Source organism: Rhinatrema bivittatum, chromosome 7, assembly GCF_901001135.1.
Source record: "Rhinatrema bivittatum chromosome 7, aRhiBiv1.1, whole genome shotgun sequence".
Lineage (NCBI taxonomy): Eukaryota > Metazoa > Chordata > Amphibia > Gymnophiona > Rhinatrematidae > Rhinatrema > Rhinatrema bivittatum.
Genome location: NC_042621.1, coordinates 219,818,471 through 219,839,772, shown reverse-complemented (window position 1 = coordinate 219,839,772; position 21,302 = coordinate 219,818,471). Strand labels below are relative to the sequence as shown.

The window sequence follows — 21,302 nt, the reverse complement described above, 5'->3', positions numbered from 1 at the left end:
CAGCAAAACCAGCTACTGGACAAAGGCACACATCTGAGGGACCATGGAAATCACCTCAGGAATTCTCAACTGGGGGGAGGGACTATTTGGTATCACTGCAGGAGAGCAGGGCGAATTTTATTCCGAATTCTCCTTTATTTTAAAATAAAGCAATACCCAGTGGGGAGATGCATGTCCACCATCTGCTGGAGATGGACAATACTGGGAGGCTGATGCAACTGCAGGGGTATATATACTGTGATGTTGGTTTACTCTGTTTCCATCTGCTGGTAGGAATACATAACCCACTTGTTCTGGATTCATCTGACTGGATGCTAAGAAAATAAAATTGAGACTAACTAAATAATTAGCTGAACAACAATGCATTTGTTTATTTAAAAAAAAAAACCCTACATCTTACTAAAGCTCTCCTGTCATGGCATTTCTGAGTATAGAAGTATAACTAAAGCTTTACACTTTGTTCCCACCAATTTTACTGCTGTTAAATTCAGCATATATAGCAACAATTTCAATCTATATGCTTTAATTTTGTAGTGCTTTTGAACAAAACAGTTTTGATACCACCTGTCATAATTAATTTTGACACCCTCTCTCTGAACAGCATGTCAGACATAACACAATATAATCCACCCAAAAACTTCAAGTAACTGTGTTGTCACAAACTAGATTCCAATAAGAATCCAACTACCATAAACTTACGCACATCATTACCTGCGGAGTTTTATCATATTATTATCATTCACTACTGTGTCATATTTATTCTCTTGGTTACTTATTTTACCGTTTCATATTTATGTACTGTCCCATTTATTCACATAGGCTTATTTATTCACTCCGCTATACTACTACACTAATTGGCTGAAATGTAAATATTGCATTGTTCAATCTCTCCCCTCTTCCAGCTCCAAGTTAATTTTCCCTGTTTTATTGTAACTTTCTCACCCTTCAATTGATTCTCTGTATTTAAAGTTCACAGTTCTATTGGGAATATTGTTATCACGTTACCTTATGCTTTTCACACATTGTTAATTGTAAACCGGGTTGATGTGATGCCAGTCATGAAACTCGGTATAACAAAAACAATAAATAAATAAATAAATAAATAAATAAATAGTCAATATCAACATGACATAAGTTTTGTCTGACTACCTTTCATTAAATATCAAAGCGGTTTACAATAAAAACAATATACAATCAAATATAAAAGCATAAATATATAATACAGTTAACATAAAATCCTAACATTTCCACTACACTAATTCATACAATCTATCTACCTATCTATAAGCTTGTGTGGTCGGTCACATTGTCATGTCTGCGGCCACTAGGTGGCGCCCTGAACAGTGGAAGGCGCACTCTACAAAGACAATATGATCCATCTGTAAAGTCCTGTCACATACACACACACACAGACATACACACAAACACACACAGGCAGAGACAAATTCTCCATCCCCACCCTACACTTACACACACGCAGTTATAGACGAGACACCTCGAACAAAGTGGGCACTTTTTGCTAGTTTTGTAAGGAAATGGGGAAACTTTTGGGGAAGGGGGAAGTCTTTTCCAAAAGGATGGGTTCCACCTTAACCAAGAGTGGAACCAAGCTGCTGGCACTAACTTTCAAAAAGGAGATAGAGCAGCTTTTAAACTAGAACAAGGAGGAAAGCAGTCAATCAGCAATGTATGGTTCAGAGGAATGTATCCTTGAAAGATACTAATGAAACAGGAGAGTTAGGGCATCCCAACAGAGAGGCTCCAATAATAGCAAAAGAAGTCTATTGCCTATTTGTAAAAAATCACCTGATCTAAATATTTCCAAATTATCCCTATCAACTGAAAAGCAGGTTGTTACACAAACAAAAAAAAACAAAAAAAACCACACTTTGAAATGTCTGTATGCCAATGCCAGAAGTCTAAGAAGTAAGATGGGAGAGTTAGAGTGTATAGCAGTAAATGATGAGATTGACATAACTGGCATCACAGAGGCTTGGTGGAAGGAGGATAACCAATGGGACAATGCTATATCAGGGTACAAATTATATCGCAACGATAGGAAGGATCAACTTGGTAGAAGTGTGGCACTTTATGTCCGGGAAGGTATAGAGTCCAACAGGCTAAAGATCATACAAGAGACTAAATGCTCAGTAGAATCTATATGGGTAGAAATCCCATGTGTGTTGGGTAAGAGTAGAGCGATAGGAGTATACTACCATCCACCTGGACAAAATGGTCAGACAGATGATGAAATGCTAAAAGGCAAACTAACCAATTTGGCAGTGCAGTAATAATGGGAGATTTCAATTACCCCAAAATGAACGTGCAAAGAAGAAACTAATAGTTCCACCAAAGATTCAAGTGTATCAAGTCAATGTTTATTTCACAGCTGTAGTAAATGGCAACTCCACATTCATTTAAATCAATAGGTATAAGTCCCCCGACACGGTCCCGTGTTTCGCTGGTGGCTGCATCGGGAGGGACCACAATATCAGTATAATCTACAATACAAAAGTATAATGTAGGTGAAGCTAACATATGTGCGGCTACTTATTCTTAATGACAATCATTCATTCTGTACATACCTTCTGTGTAAGTCATGGAGCGCAACTGCCCTCACCACCGTCAACTTTTTGAAGAAGAGGATTGGCGCCAAAACAGATTCCATCGCGAGAGCCCCGGACCAATCCCCGCCCCCAACCACTCACCCAAACAGGTGCCATTCGATTTCTTTATTCAGGCCTCTAGGATGAACCGTGTCTAGCGTGAAAATCCACCTTTGCTCCCTTCTACCCAGCAATTCAGCGTAGTCTCCTCCCCTAAAAGGGGGCGGGACTATCTCTAATACTGAAAACATCAGTTCTGCAAAGGTATGGCGGGATTGAGCCCAATGCGATACCAAAGGTTCATCGGTTCTCAAAAGTCGAATATTCGAACAATGTTCGATTATACGGGTTTTCACCATTCTGGAGGTTTTCCCTACATATAGCAAAGAACAAGGGCATTGTATCACATATACAACACCCTTGGTAGTACAGTCAGATACCCCTCGTAATTGGAAATGACGACCAGTGTTCGGATGGGTAAAAGAGGAGGACACAGAGGTGTGGCTGCACATAGTACAGTGGCCACACGGACTGTGGCGCCCAACCCCCCTAGTATCTGACTCATTCTTGAAAAACCTAGCGTGTACCAGCTGGTCTCGGAGGTTCCTAACTCTCCGAAACGTAAAACGTACGGAGCCATGAAACAGGGAGGATAACGATAAATTCTGCCAATGTCTGCGTATCATCAACACAATGGATTTACTGACTGTTGAAAAAGGTAGAATACAGTTATAAAAACTTTCATCATTCTCCGAAGAGAGGAGAAAGAGCCAATCACGACTGGTATATAACGCCCGTTTAAAGGCTTTTCTCACCACCCGGGAGGGATAACCTCTATCTAAAAACCTCTGAGACATTAACTGGGCTTGATGTAAAAAATCCATGCAGGATGAACACAGCCGCCTCAACCTTAGAAATTGTCCGGTAGGAATATTGTCCCTAAGAGGTTTTGGGTGACAGCTGGAATAAGATAGCAGTGTGTTCCGGTTGGTATCTTTCCTAAAAAGTGTCGTGACAAATTGATCATGTTCCACTGAAATTAAGATATCAAGAAAAGCAATTTGGGTTGAATGAATACAAAAATTAAACTGTATGTTTAAACTGGTCGTCATTTCCAATTATGAGGGGTATCTGACTGTACTACCAAGGGTGTTGTATATGTGATACAATGCCCTTGTTCTTTGCTATATGTAGGGAAAACCTCCAGAATGGTGAAAACCCATATAATCTAACATTGTTCGAATATTCGACTTTTGAGAACCGATGAACCTTTGGTATCACATTGGGCTCAATCCCGCCATACCATTGCAGAACTGATGTTTTCAGTATTAGAGATAGTCCCGCCCCCTTTTAGGGGAGGAGACTACGCTGAATTGCTGGGTAGAAGGGAGCAAAGGTGGATTTTCACGCTAGACTCTGTTCATCCTAGAGGCCTGAATAAAGAAATCGAATGGCACCTGTTTGGGTGAGTGGTTGGGGGCGGGGATTGGTCCGGGGCTCTCGCGATGGAATCTGTTTGGGCGCCAATCCTCTTCTTCAAAAAGTTGACAGTGGTGAGGGCAGTTGTGCTCCATGACTTACACAGAAGGTATGTACAGAATGAATGATTGTCATTAAGAATAAGTAGCCGCACATATGTTAGCTTCACCTACATTATACTTTTGTATTGTAGATTATACTGATATTGTGGTCCCTCCCGATGCAGCCACCAGCGAAACCCGGGACCGTGTCGGGGGACTTATACCTATTGATTTAAATGAATGTGGAGTTGCCATTTACTACAACTGTGAAATAAACATTGACTTGATACACTTGAATCTTTGGTGGAACTATTAGTTTCTTCCTTGCACGTTCATTTTGGGTTACTTGCTAAGTGCAAGGGTTTGCTTCATGTTTTGTTGGGTTTGATGACCAGTTGTGGAAGCATTAAATGGCTACTGATGAAGCAACATTTAGTTACTCTGAAGAAGCGGTGAACGCGGTACTTACAGATGTTCCGTTCTTCTCTGAGCCCTCTACAGACACCGTCCCCACAGCCTCATGGTCTGAGGTTATAAATGTTCAGAAACGCCTGACCAGGGCTGAGTTGCAGTCTTCTACACTCATTGAATATTGCCGGGTGCGCCGCATTCCCAGAGGCCTCCGGATACAAAAAGAACCGAGGTTACATACGGAGAATACAGCTTTTATAACCCGTTGGAATCAAATCTTAAACAAATGCTCCCTTGATCTCATGGTACTGATCATCGAGACAAATAAGGAGTTACAAGTCACCTTACAGGAGGAACTTTCATATAAATTGGACCTCATAAAACATACTTCGTCTCTGGATTCTTTTCAACAACATCTTGAAAATTTTCAAGATAATTTGACTAAATTCCGGAATGATTTGAAAGCTGTAAAATTCAGCAAGTTTCAGTGTGACGAGACTGATTATAACACAGGCTACGTGTACAAATGGATGGCAAAAAAACCTCAGAAGGTGGTCACTTTTGCACAAGGATCTTCTACCTCTTCATCAGAGGAATCTTCAGACGAGGACCTGCCTCGCGGTCATGGGCAAGGACGCTGGGCCCGCGGAGCTTTAACTACTGTACAAGGAACGTCAACTTCTTCATTAGCTCCTGCTTCCTCGCGCTACTCCTCTATAGCAGCCTCTTTTTTAGACTCCGGCCATGCACCCAGAGAAACACGCAGTACACGGTCCCGTCCAACCAACACTACGTCTCAAATGGGGCAGAAACCCTCCCGAACACCTCGACCTCCTCCGGATCCGTGGCAGTAACTTCGGATACCATTTTCAACCTATCTTCACGGGACTTGACTAATGTTGAAAAGGGGGCGTTGCATAAGGGTTTATCATTTGTGCCAACTATCAAATGTGATTCATTCGACTTACAGGTTCACCTACACCGTTTTTTCCGTGTATTAAAACTTAAATTATTTTTTGCAGATTCTCCTCCCACAGTAGATATCTCAGTAGCATCTAAGAAATCCAGGTGGACCCCCCCTGGCCCTGTTAATCCCCTTTTGGGGGCTTTTGAACGGCTGGTAAGTGAGGATGCCCTTACTATTGCTTCTCGAAAACAATATATACAGTTTAACCTTACTAAACAGGAGGCAGCTGCAGTTAGAACATTATCGAAAGATGCATAAATTGTGATAAAACCTGCTGATAAGGGTGGGGGCATTGTGGTGCTGGGAAAAACCGAATATGAGGCTGAGGTGTTGCGACAGTTAGGTGACACCTCTTTTTATAAATTACTCTCAGAAGACCCCACTATCAAATCTTTAGTTCAAACGGCTTCTGACTGTAATATGATCACGAGTCGGGAGGCTAAGTTTCTTGTGAATACAGCTCCAGTGATGCCTCTATTTTATACCCTGCCCAAGATCCATAAGACGCTCACATGCCCTCCGGGCCGTCCTATTGTTTCTGGCATTAACTCTTTGCTGGAGCCCTTATCAAAATTCGTTGATGTGTTTTTAAAACTGTTTGTAGCACGGATCCGCTCTTATGTAAGAGACTCCTCCCACTTAATCTCTATACTCTCGGACCTATCTGTTCCCCCTGGAGATTTTTTCTTTGTCATGCTTGATGTGATTTCACTGTACTCCAACATTCCCCAGCTGGAGGTGTTACAAGTGATAGAAGATACCTTAAATTTGCGGCCCGCCCCCCATCGTGTGTCTACCTCATTCTTGACACAGTTATCAGAATTGGCATTGACAAAAAAATTTTTCTTATTCGACCAAACTTATTACCAACAGACTAAAGGCACGGCGATGGGGGCCACCATGGCCCCCTCTTTAGCCTACTTATACATGGACCGATTTGAATCCTCCTATGTATATCCCTCAGAGTGGTTTTCATGTGTGCCTCTGTGGCTTCGGTATATAGATGATATACTTATTATTTGGACAGGATCAGATATTCAATTCTTTTTGTTTTTTGATTGGTTAAACTCTTTAAATCCCCACATACAGTTTAATTTTTGTATTCATTCATCCCAAATTACTTTTCTTGATATCTTAATTTCAGTGGAACATGATCAATTTGTCACGACACTTTTTAGGAAAGATACCGACCGGAACACGCTGCTATCTTATTCCAGCTGTCACCCAAAACCTCTTAGGGACAATATTCCTACCGGACAATTTCTAAGGTTGAGGCAGCTGTGTTCATCCCGCATGGATTTTTTACATCAAGCCCAGTTAATGTCTCAGAGGTTTTTTAGATAGAGGTTATCCCTCCCAGGTGGTGAGAAAAGCCTTTAAACGGGCGTTATATACCAATTGTGATTGGCTCTTTCTCCCCTCTTCGGGGGATGATGAAAGTTTTTATAACTGTATTCTACCTTTTTCAACAGTCAGTAAATCCATTGCGTCGATGATACGCAGACATTGGCAGAATTTATAGTTATCCTCCCTGTTTCATGGCTCCCTACGTTTTACGTTTCGGAGAGGTAGGAACCTCCGAGACCAGCTGGTACACGCTAGGTTTTTCAAGAATGAGTCAGACACTAGGGGGGTTGGGCGCCACAGTCCGTGTGGCCACTGTACTATGTGCAGCCACACCTCTGTGTCCTCCTCTTTTACCCATCCGAACACTGGTCGTCATTTCCAATTACGAGGGGTATCAGACTGTACTACCAAGGGTGTTGTATATGTGATACAATGCCCTTGTTCTTTGCTATATGTAGGGAAAACCTCCAGAATGGTGAAAACCCGAATAATCGAATATTGTTCAAATATTCGACTTTTGAGAACCGATGAACCTTTGGTATCTCATTGGGCTCAATCCCGCCATACCATTGCAGAACTGATGTTTTCAGTATTAGAGATAGTCCTGCCCCCTTTTAGGGGAGGAGACTACGCTGAATTGCTGGGTAGAAAGGAGCAAAGGTGGATTTTCACGCTAGACACGGTTCATCCTAGAGGCCTGAATAAAGAAATCGAATGGCAACTGTTTGGGTGAGTGGTTGGGGGCGGGGATTGGTCCGGGGCTCTCGCGATGGAATCTGTTTGGGCACCAATCCTCTTCTTCAAAAAGTTGACAGTGGTGAGGGCAGTTGCGCTCCATGACTTACACAGAAGGTATGTACAGAATGAATGATTGTCATTAAGAATAAGTAGCCGCACATATGTTAGCTTCACCTACATTATACTTTTGTATTGTAGATTATACTGATATTGTGGTCCCTCCCGATGCAGCCACCAGCGAAATATGGGACCGTGTCGGGGGACTTATACCTAGTGATTTAAATGAATGTGGAGCTGCCATTTACTACAGCTGTGAAATAAACATTGACTTGATACACTTGAATCTTTGGTGGAACTATTAGTTTCTTCCTTGCACGTTCATTTTGGGTTACGTGCTAAGTGCAAGGGTTTGCTTCATGTTTTGTTAGATTTCAATTACCCCAATATTAACTGGGTAAATGTAACATCAGGACATGATAGAGACAAAGGGACTGATGCAATAAAGGTGCGTAGAAAGCGGGCACTTAACAGTCAGCACCCGCTCTCTTAATGCGCGCATTAAGCCCCAAAGGGGAGGGGGGGGCACCATGCAATATTTAAATTAGGGGGTTGGGCTAGGAAGGAGGCGCTAGGGTCGCTTGTGCGACCTTAGCGCCTCCTTCCTAGCGCGACCCGCCGTGGCTGCCGGTTTTTCAAAGTAAAAAATAAAAACTCGGCAGACCAGAGTTTAAAGCGGCGGCCATTTTTATTACTGGAAGACGGCCGGTTATGAAAACCGATGCCGAGTTTACTGGTTTCGCTCTTCATAACTCGGCAGTCTGACTAGTTTTTTTTTTTTGTTTTTTTAACTTTAAAAAAAGTACAGAAAAGCAGTGTTTTCTGCTTTTCTGTACTTCTTTTCAATGCGCTCAGCTATTAACGGCTGCTCCAGGCATGCGTTAATATTTGAGCGATAAATCAGCGTCTGAAATGCACATTTATCTTTTTGCATTCGGAGTGAATGCCTAATAGCCTCATTCACATGCATTTGCATGTGAAGAGCGTTATTGCATTCACTCCGCGTTAATTAGGCGCTATCTCCTTATTGCATTAGGGGATTGATTAGCGCCTATTTTACCTGCGTCTAACTGCTTGTTAAGAGTGCATGGGCTTATTGCATCGGCCCCAAAGTTCCTGGATGGAATAAATGACTGCTTCATAGAGCAATTGGTTCAGGAACCAAACGAGAGAGGGAGCTATTTTAGATTTAATTCTTAGTGGAACGCAGGATTTGGTGAGAGAGGCACCGGTGGTGGAGCCACTTGGCAACAGTGATCATAACCTGATCAAATTTAAACTAATAACGGGAAGGGGGACAATAAGTAAATCTACAGCTCTAACACTAAATTTTCAAAAGGGAAACTTTGATAAAATGAGGAAAATAGTTAGAAAAAACTGAAAGTGCAGTGCAAAGGTTAAAAGTGTTCAACAGGCATGGACATTGTTTAAAAATACAATCCTAGATGCACAGTCCAGATGTATTCCACGCATTAAGAAAGGTGGAAGGAAGGCAAAACGATTACCGACATGGTTAAAAGGTGAGGTGAAAGAGGCTGTTTTTGCCAAAAAAAATACCCTTCAAAAATTGGAAGAAGGATCCATCTGAAGAAAATAGGAAAAAGCATAAGCATTGTCAAGTTAAGTGTAAAACATTGATAAAACAGGTGAAGAGAGAATTTGAAATGAAGTTGGCTGTAGAGGCAAAAACTCATAATAAAATTTTTTTTAAATATACTTGAAGCAAGAATCCTGTGAGGGAGTTGGCTGGACCATTAGATGACCGAGGGGTTAAAGGGGCTCTTAGGGAAGATAAGGCCATTGCAGAAAGATTAAATGAATTGCTTGCTTCTGTGTTTCCTAATGCGGATGTTGAGGAGATACCAGTTCAAGGGTTTTCAAGGGTGATGCTTCAGATGAACTGAACCAAATATCACTGTGAACCTGGAAGATGTAGTAGGCCAGATTGACAAACTAAAGAGTAGCAAATCACCTGGACTGGATGGTATGCATCCTAGGGTTCTGAAGGAATAAAAAATGAAATTTCAGATATATTAGTTAAAATTTGTAAACTATCATTAAAATCATCCATTGTACCTGAAGACTGGAGGGTGCCCAATGTAACACCAATATTTAAAAGGGCTCCAGGGGCGTTCCAGAAAACTATAGAACAGTGAGCCTGATTTTCAGTGCCGGGAAAAACAGTGGAAACTATTCTAAAGATCAAAATCACAGAGCATATAGAAAGACATGGTTTAATGGAACACAGTCAACATGGATTTACCCAAGAGAAGTCTTGCCTCACAAATCTGCTTAATTTTTCTTTTGAAGGGGTTAATAAATATGTTGATAAAGGTAAACCAGTAGATGTAGTGTATTTGGATTTTCAGAAGGCATTTGACAAAGTTTCTCATTAGAGGCTTCTAAGAAAACTAAAAAGTTATGGGATAGGAGGTGATGTCCTTTCATGGATTATAAATTGGTTAAAAGACAGGAAATAGAGAGTAGCATTAAATGGTCAATTTTCTCAGTGGAAAAGGGTAAACAGTGGAGTGTCTCAGGGATCTGTACTTGGACCGGTGCTTTTCAATATATTTATAAGTGATCTAGAAAGGAATACGACGAGTGAAGTTATTAAATTTGCAGATGATAGAAAATTATTCAGAGTAGTTAAATCACAAGCGGACTGTGATACATTGCAGGAGGACCTTGCAAGATTGGAAGATTGGGCATCCAAATAGCAGATGAAATTTAAGATGGACAAGTGCAAGGTGATGCATATTGGGAAAAATAACCCTTGCTGTAGTTACATGATGTTAAGTTCCACATTAGGAGCTACCACCTAGGAAAAAGATCTAAGCATCATAGTGGATAATTCTTTGAAATCTTCGGCTCAGTGTGCTACAGCAGTCAAAAAAAGCAAACAATGTTAGGAATTATTAAAAAGGAAATGGTTGCAAAATGTCATAATGCCTCTTTTTGCTCCATGGTGAGACTGCATCTTGAATACTGTGTACAATTCTGGTCATCACATCTCAAAAAAGATATAGTTGCGATGGAAAAGGTACAGAAAAGAGCGATCAAAATGATAAAGGGGATGGAATAGCTCCCCTATGAAGAAAGGCTGAAGAGGTTACGGCTGTTCAGCTTGGAGAAGAGATGGCTGAGGGGGGATATTATAGAGGTCTTTTGAAAATATTGAGAGGTCTTGAACGAGTAGATGTGAATTGGTTATTTACACTTTCGGATAATAGGACTAGGGGGCACTCCATGAAGTTAGCAAGTAGCACATTGAAGACTAATCGGAGAAAATTATTTTTCACTCAATACACAATCAAGCTCTGGAATTTGTTGCCAGAGGATGTGGTTAGTGCAGTTAGTATAGCTAGTTTTAAAAAAGATTTGGATAAGTTCTTGGAGGTGAAGTCCATTAACTGCTATTAATCTAGCTGATTTAGGGAATAGCCTCTGCTATTACTGGCATCAGTAGTATGGGATCTTCTTAGTGTTTGGGTACTTGCCAGGTTCTAGTGGCCTGGCTTAGACTCTGTTGGAAATAGGATGCTGGGCTTGATGGACCCTTGGTCTGACCCAGCTTGGCAATTTCTTATGTAATATAAAGTCCTGACATTTGAAATGAAATACAAGATATTCATAATCTAAAAAAGTTTGTTACAAAAAAACCAAACAAAAACAAAGAACATCTAAACAGCTTTCTGAAATTCTACATAATTCTTTTCCCTATGCCTTTCCACAGTCAAAGCATTCCAAAGGATGTGACTTTGACAGCTAAAAGCAGCCTATCTAGTGCCTTCTATCCTCATCCTATTTGGTCCTGGCAAATTCAATACATCTAACTGCACTCTCTCAAAGCTCTAGCAAGACAGTACAGAATTACTGCCAAATAGCCAGGTGAATCCTTAGGAATGGCCATAAAGACCAAGCAAGGATTTTTAAAGTGGATTTGATATGCAATTGGAAGACAATGTAACTTGATCAAACAAGGTGTTATATTATCATATCCTATAAATCCAAAAATAATCTTATTAGTGGTGTTTTGAACAATGTGAAGCCTTCTAATGGCCACTGCTGGTAATCTAGCTAAAAGCCAATTACAATAATCTAGCCAATTAAGGATTAAAGAATGAACTATAGGGGAGGGTTTTAAAAGCCCTGCTCGCGTAAATCCGCCCGGATTTACGCGAGCAGGGCCTTGCGCGCCGGCGCGCCTATTTTCCATAGGCCTGCCGGCGCGCACAGAGCCCTGGGACTCGCGTAAGTCCAGGGGTTTTTTGTCAGGGGCGTGTCGGGGCCGATCGACGCAGCGTTTTGGGGCGGGATGCGGCGTGGTTTCGGCCCGGGGGCATGGCCGCGCCCTCCGGAACCGCCCCTGGGTCGCGTCTCGGCGCGCCAGCAGCCCGCTGGCGCGCGGGGATTTACTTCTCCCTCCGGGAGGCGTAAATCCCCGGACAAAGGTAGGAGGGGGTTTTAGATAGGACCGGGGGGGTGGGTTAGGTAGAGGAAGGGAACGGAGGCAGGCTGCGCGGCTCGGCGCACGCCGGCTGCCCAAAATCGGCAGCCTTGCACGCGCCGATCCTGGATTTTAGCGGCTACGCGCGTATCTACTAAAATCCAGCGTACTTTTGTTTGCGCCTGGAGCGCAAACAAAAGTACACGAACGCGCCGTTTTTAAAAATCTACCCCATAATTTGTAAGTCATTTTCCTTCAGGTAAGTATGTAAATTTCTGAGAATGTAAATAATAAAAAGATATCCATACTAATGCTACTATACATAGTCAATGTATTGTCAATTATAAACACGAAAATGTTGACCTCTTCCCTCAAAAGAACCTTGGCACCCATCTTTTGTGGGCTAGCATTAAGCATGCTACTTCCCCTCGAGATCCATAATGCGTCAGATTTAAAGAGTTAAATTTACGAGTCAAAAGTGTTCCTGCTACTTGGTCCAAACACTGATTAACCAAACTAGATTCCCCTGTACATCAGGTTCTACATATGCAGCAATCTGAATATCTCAGCATACATATGGCAACAAAGTTTGAAAAAGTATCGCCAATGGAGCAGAAATACATTTAAAAGAATTGGACCCAATATTGATCCCAGAGGCACTCCACAGAATACATTTTTAATATTTGATAATTCTTAATTGCATTTCACTTGAAAGATAGGATTGCTCAAATATGAATCAAACCATCTCAACGCAGTATCAGTCAAACCAATTTCTGTTAACCTAGAAATTAATAACTGATGATCACTTGTATTGAAGGCAAAGCTCATATCAATAAATAAGAGAATAACATCAATACCTCCATCTGTTTTACCTTAATTTCATTAAAAAGAACAACCAAGGTAGTTTCTATGCTAAAACTCCTTTTAAAACCTGATTGCTTAGGTTGGAACATGTTAGTGTCTTCCAAAATCTAGACAATTGCACCTTTTCAATAACTTTAGAAATAAATGGGAGGTTGGATATTGGATGAAAATTAACAACATTGCTTGAATCAAGGTTTATCTTTTTTTTTTTTTTTTTAAATTGGCATGTTTTAAAACTAGGGCTACATACCCCTGTGATAAACAGGTGTAAATGTTTGCTAATACTTTTGTTAGAACTTTTGCTGTTAAGAACCTCACATAAATGGGCACTGGATGTCAAATGAATACATATTTGATATATTGTATATAAAATAATACTTCTAGCTTGTTGCTGGACCTAGAAATGAAATAAACAAATTAAATACCAAACAAATGTATATACGCAGATACATAATCACCTGTTCCATTTTCTTGAGGTTTGTTTCTTTTCCAGAATTCTGCTTCACGCCGTTGTTCCTCTAATTAATAAAAAAAAACAAAAAAACAACCAAAAACTTTTGGTGACAGTTGACAACATATGTGAAAAATGTTAAGTACTTATTTTATAATTTACAAAGCTTTTTTTGTCAGAAACAAAATGGGAAAAAACTTTTAGTACACTTCACCAATGGTAAGTAAAAATTACCTATTTATTTATTTAAAAATATTGTATTCTGCAATCTTCTATAAAGCTATATATATTCAGCTTACCTTCTCGAAGCCCAGGTACCAGCTTAAATATGATTTCTTCCAATGTATTGTCTAATCTTTAAAAAAAAAAAAGTTAACATTAGAATCCCCAAAATTAGAAGATTAAACACAGCAACAAAAGCAGTATTCATGTGAAACATTTTTATCAGAATTAAATGAAAAAAATACTACAAAAAGCAAAAATCATATTTCTGAATATCAAGATTCAGTTCAACACCATTTCTGTAACTGGCAAAGTATGCACTACTAATAAAATAGTGTGTGCCCACCGGTTAATTATGCCAAAGGCATTCTTTACTAAAGCAAACCCTGTCCTAACCCTGCCCTGGAACTGCTCTTTTTCTCTTTTTTTCTCTTCTGATTCTAAGTCACAAACAAACAGACAGAGCCAGCCTACCCATAAGGCATCCTTTCTAAAACACCTAAGAAAAATAGGAACATTTGTTTCATTTTCTACTGGACACATAAATGTCCAAAATTAAGCCAACAGTTAAATCCAACAGACTCCTAGGTTAACTGAATCAAATTTACAAGACATTTCAAACTTTTAGACCAGGGGTGGGCAAATCCGGTACTCAAAAGCCCCTAACCAGTCAGGTTTATAGTAACACAGAAAATGTTGGCGAAAAATGACTTAAGCAGTCTATCCAGTTTGCCCAGCAAGGTTTTTTATCTTTTAGGATAGTATCTACTGCTCCGTGCAGCTTACCTCCAAGATCTCAGTTTCAGGATATCCCAAATGAATTTGCAAGAGATGAGGCAGTGTGCATGCAACTCTCATGCATATTCATTAAGAGTATCCTGAAAACCTGACCAGTTGGGGCCCTCAAATAACTGCGTTGCCCACTCCTGGTCTAGATAACAGAGCAAACTCCAAGCATTTCCTGAGAGTAACATACAAATGCTTACCACCAAACATGACAAACCAGATATGTTTATTACATTCACTCAATGTAGCTATTTTGTAGCTGTATAAAAGAGTGACCATCCAATACAGGGGTTCAAGATGTTTTCTGTAGTCCAAGGGTGCTCAAACTGGTCCTATGGGCCCCCCCCCCCCCCCCCCCCAGCCAGTCGGTTTTTCAGGACATCCCCCCAATGAATATACATGAGATTTATTTGCAGGCACTTTCTCCTGTGTATGCAAAATTTTCTCATGGATATTCATTAGGGATATCCTGAAAACCCAAATGGCTGGGGGGGGGGGGCGCGTAGGACTGGTTTGAGCACCCCTGCTTTAGTCGATCTGAACCCCTTGATTCTTATCACCCATCCCATTCAGGGATCTCTCCATTCTCTCTGAATCTGTTGTTTCACAGACCAGCCCAATTTTTCTATCTTTAGTAGAAGACATCTATTCTCTGAAATCCTAGCAGGATTTTACCAATGGATGAAAGTGGTTGCGGGCCAGATTTTAGGCCTAAGATTGCAGTTCCAGAATCTTTGCAAGCTTCAATGCAGTCCCCAGTGTCATAAACACTTGCTGCAGCTCGTCAAACAACTGCCAGGTGCACTCTGGGAACCTTGGCTAATCCAACATAGAGTACACAGGTTTGAAGAATGAGGGTCTGTCTTTTGCATTCCAGACTAACGAACACTAGGGGACTAGAAGCAGCAGAAGGGATCCAGGGAGGAAACAGGCATCATGGGACTTTGTTTTATGATATAAGGTGTTGGTTTGCAGAGATGGCAAGTCCAAATCAGCAGAAACATAACAGAACTTAAAAGCTGACATTTTTTAAATATAGCTAGTATTGAGAAATTACTACTTCCCTGATAATTTCCTTTTCTTTAGGACAGTCAGATGAATCCAGAACAAGTAGGTAATGCACCTCTACCAGCAGATGGAGATGGAGCAAACTGCCATCATAATATATAAACTAGGGGTGTGCATTCGGTCCCTACATATTGGCAATCCGCAATGGATGTGGCCATATTCATTGTATTCGTGGGGAAGCGAAACGTATCGCGATTCCCCATGAATACACGAATCTTCGCCAAATTATTCGGCCGCCTAAAAAAGCCAATTTAAACAAACCCCCCACCCTCCTGACCCCCCCAAGACTTACCAAAACTCCCTGGTGGTCCAGCGGGGGGGCCGGGAGCCATCCCCTGCACTCACACCCTGGGCTGCCGGTTTCAAAATGGCGCCGATAGCCTTTGACCTACCATGTCACAGGGGCTACCGGTGCCATTGGTCAGCCCCTGTCACATGGATGGCCAGTGCCATCTTGTGCTGCTACCATGTGACAGGGGCTGACCAATGGCACCAGTAGCCCCTGTGACATAGTAAGGGCAAAGACTATCGGCGCCATTTTGATTACTGGCAGCCGACGGCCCAAGTGCAGGAGATCGCTCCCGGACCCCCGCTGGACTTTTGGCAAGTCTTGTGGGGTCAGCAGGGTCCCCCAAGACTTGCCAAAAGTCCTTGGTGGTCCAGCGGGGGTCCAGGAGCGATCTCCTGCACTTGGGCCATCGGCTGCCAGTAATCAAAATGGCGCCGATAGCCTTTGCCCTTACTATGTCACAGGGGCTACTGGTGCCATTGGTCAGCCCCTGTCACATGGTAGCAGCACAAGATGGCGCCGATGGCCATGTGACAGGGGCTGACTAATGGCACCGGTAGCCCCTGTGACATAGTAGGTCAAAGGCTATCGGCACCATTTTGAAACCAGCAGCCGAGTGTGTGAGTGCAGGGGATGGCACCCGGACCCCCCACTGGACCACCAGGGAGTTTTGGTAAGTCTTGGGGGGGTCAGGAGGGTGGGGGGGGGGTTTGTAGTTTATTTAATTTTAGCAGGGAAACGAATAGAAATCGACATATTAACGTATCGGGGCGCCATACGGCCGAATGCAACGTATCTGCCCCCGACGAATCCGAATCACGAATGCAACGTATGGCGTCCCTCTGCACATCCCTAATATAAACCCTGCAGTGATATCGGCCTGCCAGTATTTTCTTCAAAGCAACTTGGACAGACTAGCAAAAAACCTGATTAAAAACAGATAACCATTGCAATTCTCAGCCAATAAGAAACATTGAGCTCAGACAAGAATGTAATAACACTAGTCTAGGGACTGGAGAAACACCAATAATCCCTAGGCACATAGGAGGATCATTGTACAATCATTTAACAACCAAAAGAAGGAAGCTGGAGTCATCTGACTGCCCTATAGAAAAGGAAATTATCAGGCAAGTAGTAATTTCTCATTTCTTAGCATCCAGTCAGATGAATCCAGAACAAGTGGGATGTATGCAAGCTACTCCCAAATAGGGCAGGAGGTTGCCCGCGGTCCAGTCAAAACCGCATGTGCAAAGGCTGCGCTCGTCCTCCCGGGCCTGAACATCCAAATAGTATTACCTGGAAAAGGTGTGCAAGGAGGACCACGATGCAGCTCGGCAAATGTCGATGGGAGACAACAATCTAACTGCTGCTCATGACACTGCCTAAACCCTAGTGGAATGAGCCCTAACCTGACTAGGTAACGGCTTCCCAGCATCCACGAATGCAGCCGTGACTACCTCTTTAATCCAATGAGCTACTGTAGTCCACGAAGCTGGCTTTCCCTGTCTAGGACCGCAGTGAAGGACAAACAGGTGGTCCGACTTCCGCAAAGGCTCAGTAACCTCTAGATACCTGAAAATATGTCTCTTGACATCCAAGGATTGCAACAGATGATACTCCTTTTCATCTCTTTCTCTGTCCAGAGACGGCTGGGAAATGGACTGATTCAAGTGAAATTCAGTGACCACCATCAGTAAAAAGGAACAGTACGCAGCTATACCGCCCCTGGAGTCACCTGGAAAAATGGCTCTCAGCAAGACAAGGCCTGCAGTTCGTAAACCCTATGCACAGAACAGATTGCCACAAGGAACACCATTTTCAAGGTCAGCAACCGCAAGGACAGAGTACTAATTGTCTAAACGTAGAGCGTGCCAAAAAAATTCAAAACCAAAAGACTCCATAGGGGCACCGGAAACCGCAAAGGAGAATGAAGATGTTTCACTCCTTTCAGAAAAGGGCCACATCAGGATGAGCAGACAGAGATTCACCATTACCTGACCCCCTGAAACAAGCGAGAGCTGCTACTTGCATCTTTAAGGAATTGAGAGCCAAGGCTTTATTCAAGCTATCCTGCAAAAATTCCAAAATGAGAGGATTCTTGACCTAGGAAGGAAGAATACCTCAATCCTCACACCAGGCCTCAAACACTCTAAAAACCTGCACATAGGCCAAGGAAGTGGAGAACTTTATAGCTCTTAGCAAGGTGGAAATCATTGCTGCAGAGTATCCACGTTTCAGCAAGTGAGCCCTATCAAGGGCCATACTGTAAGACAAAATTGATTCGCTTCGTGTAGAACAGGTCCCTGCTGCAACAGGTTCTTGTGCGCCGGAAGTCAAAGAGGCGAATCCACCAGGATTCTCCACAGATCTGCATACCACAATCTCCTGGGCCAGCCTGGAGCTACCATTCTGTGGCATTTGATCTTTTGAATCAGTCTGCCCAACATGGGTCATGGAGGAAAGGCATACAGCAATGTGTCTTTTGGCCACTCCTGCACTTGGGCATCGATCCCCAAGTGAGTTCCTCCTGTGAATGAAGAAACATGGAACTTCTGCATTGCTTACAGTTGTCAACAGGTCTAAGAATAGGAGATCCCAGTGATCCAGAATCAGCTGAAACTCCTAGTCTGACAACACCCACTCTCTTGGGTCCAGACTCTCTCTGCTGAGAAAGTCTGCTCTTACATTGTCTTTGCTTGCAATGTGTGAGGTTGAGATCATCTGGAGATGCACCTCTGCCCATTCCATAAGTTGATCTATTTCCTGTGACACTTATTTCTTGGTACCTCCCTGCCGAATAATGTAAGCCACAATCATTGGATTGTCCGACATTATTCAGACTAGTTGACCCTGCAGCCTGGTGCTGAAATGAAAATACGCCAATCGGACCACATCAGCTTCAAGCCAATTCTTGTTCCAGAGAGACACTTCTGTATTCCAGCACCCTTGTACTGTCAGCTCCCGACAGTGAGCTCCCCAACTAAGGAGGCTCACATTCATTGACAGTCTGGTGGGGGTTAGGGAAACTCCCTTCCATAGATGATCCGCCAGCAGCTACTATTGCAGTTGGGAGGAGACCTCCATAGACAGGTGGAGCCAAATCGAATAATCCTGAGACTGCAGGGAGTGTTGAAGAGGATGCATATGCGCCTTCGCCCACGGTACCACTTTCAGGGTAACCACCATGAAGCCAAGTACCTGTAGGTAAGACCATATGGTCGGGCCCAGAGAGTGTTCAACAGATGGGGTTGAGCTAGCAACGTTTGAATTTGAGCTTCCAGCAGGAACACCCTGCCCTACTTTGTGTCGAACTGAACCCCGAGGTATTCCAGCAACTGAGTAGGCTGAAGACTGCTCTTGGCTAGGTTCACCACCCAGCCGAGCTTCTGCAACAAGGAAATCACCTTTTTATTTGTGTTTAGAAAGCAAAATTGCTTACCTTGTAATAGGTGTTATCCCAGGACAGCAGGATGTAGTCCTCACATATGGGTGACATCATCAGATGGAGCCCCGATATGGAAAACTTCTGTCAAAAGTTTCTAGAAACTTTTGGCTGGCACACTGAGCCTACTGAGCATGCCATGATATTCTCAGCCACAGGGGTCTCCCTTCAGTCTCGTTTGTAGCAGTATGCGTGAGCTAAAAAAATAAAATAATAAAACATATCAGACCCAACTCTGCGGGGTGGCGAGTGGGTTCTGTGAGGACTACATCCTGCTGTCCTAGGATAACACCTATTACAAGGCAAGCAATTTTGCTTTATCCCAGGACAAGCAGGATGATAGTCCTCACATATGGGTGATTAGCAAGCTACAGGCGGAGTCATTCTTACATTATACCAACAGCATACAACTTGTGCAACAAGCACAACAACTGGTGTACTGCTGGAAAAAAATGAGGCAGCCTGAAATCACAGCAGGATGGATGTAGAAGGAGTTGGTGTTATACTGGAAATAAGTTCTTTAAGACAGATTGTCCAAAGGATGAATCTTGTCGTCCTTCTTTGTCCAAACAATAATGAGCTGCAAAGGTGTGAAGGAAACTCCATGATGCAGCTTTACATATGTCAAGAATGGGCACTGAACGATAGTGTGCTACTGATGTAGACATAGCCCTTACTGAATGTGCTTTTACTCGCCCCTGGAGAGGAATGTTTGCTTTTTCATAACAGAATTCGATACAGTCTGCTAGCCAGTTGGAGAGAGTCTGTTTTCCTACCGCAACTCCTGGTTTATTTTTGTCAAAAGAAACAAAGACTTGGGTGGATTTCCTCTGGACCGCCGTGCGGTTCAGGTAAAAAGCTAGCGCATGTTTACAGTCTAAGGTGTGTAAGACTCTCTCTCCCTGGTGAGAGTGAGGTCTTGGAAAGAAAGGAGGCAAGACTATTTTGAATGATTGCTGTGAAAATCTGTTACCACTTTTGGTAGGAATCTGGGGTGAGTGCGAAGGACTACTCTGTCATGCAGGAACCTTGTGTATGTGACGAGAGCTTGTAGCTCACTGACCCTCCTAGCCGATGTAATGGCTACTAAGAAAAATACTTTCCATGTAAGAAATTTTTCATCACAGGAATGTAGAGGCTCGAACGGTGACTGCATGAGTCTCGTCAGTACTATATTTAGGTCCCATTCAGTGACCAGTGGTTGAATGGGAGGCTTAAGGTGAAGTAAGCCTCTCATAAACCGACTTACTAGGGGTTGCGCTGTTAATGGCGCATCCCCTATGCCCTTGTGATATGCCGCTATGGCACTTAGGTGTACCCTTACCGAGGATGTCTGGAGACCAGAATCCAAAAGGTGGCATAGGTAATCTAATAAAGAAGGAGTGGGGCAAGAGAAAGGGTCAAAACCTTTTTGTGTGCACCACTTGGTAAATCTAGTCCACTTAAAGTGGTTAGATTTACGTGTGGAAGGCTTTCATGAAGCTACGAGAACTTTAGAGAGACTTTTTGAAAGATTAAGTGGTTGCAGAATTAAGCTTTCAATATCCAAGCTGTCAGGGCAAGAGTTGTCAGGTTGGGATGACGCAACTTGCCCTGATTCTGAGTTACGAGAGTGGGCGCTGTGCCCAGGCGAATTGGCTCTCTGATTGAGAGGTCAAGGAGTATGGGAAACCATACTTGTCGAGGCCAGTACGGGGCTATGAGGATCATTGTTCCTCTGTCCTGTTGTAGCTTCACAAGAGTTTTGGCTATGAGCGGGATTGGAGGTAACAGCATATAGAAGACCTGTGTTCCAGGGGTGAGCAAAGGCGCCCCTGGGGAATGCTTGCCGATGGTCGTGGAGGGAGCAGAACCTTTCCACTTTGTGGTTCAGTTTGGACGCAAAGAGGTCTATGGTTGGGCGACCCCAGCATTGAAAGATTTTGCTTGCTACACGTGGATCCAGAGACCATTCGTGGGGATGGAAATGTCAACTGAGGTCATCAGCTAGGACGTTTTGTATGCCCGCCAGATAAGTTGCTCGGAGATGCACGGAGTGCTCTACAGCCCAAGCCCAAATCTGCACTGCTTCCTGGCAGAGCAGA

General features: G+C 42.8%; 1 protein-coding gene across 6 annotated transcripts in view; it reads right to left on the bottom strand.

The window, feature by feature from the left end:
• PCGF5 (polycomb group ring finger 5) overlaps positions 1-21,302 on the bottom strand; it is a 295,109-nt gene that overhangs the window by 88,844 nt on the left and 184,963 nt on the right. For all 6 annotated transcript variants that reach the window (XM_029609855.1, XM_029609854.1, XM_029609859.1 and 3 more), the window contains 2 exons: positions 13,711-13,766; positions 13,419-13,478 (listed from right to left, as the gene is read on the bottom strand). In XM_029609855.1, the coding sequence (XP_029465715.1) occupies positions 13,419-13,478; positions 13,711-13,766 (116 nt within the window). The remainder of the gene's footprint in view (positions 1-13,418; positions 13,479-13,710; positions 13,767-21,302) is intronic.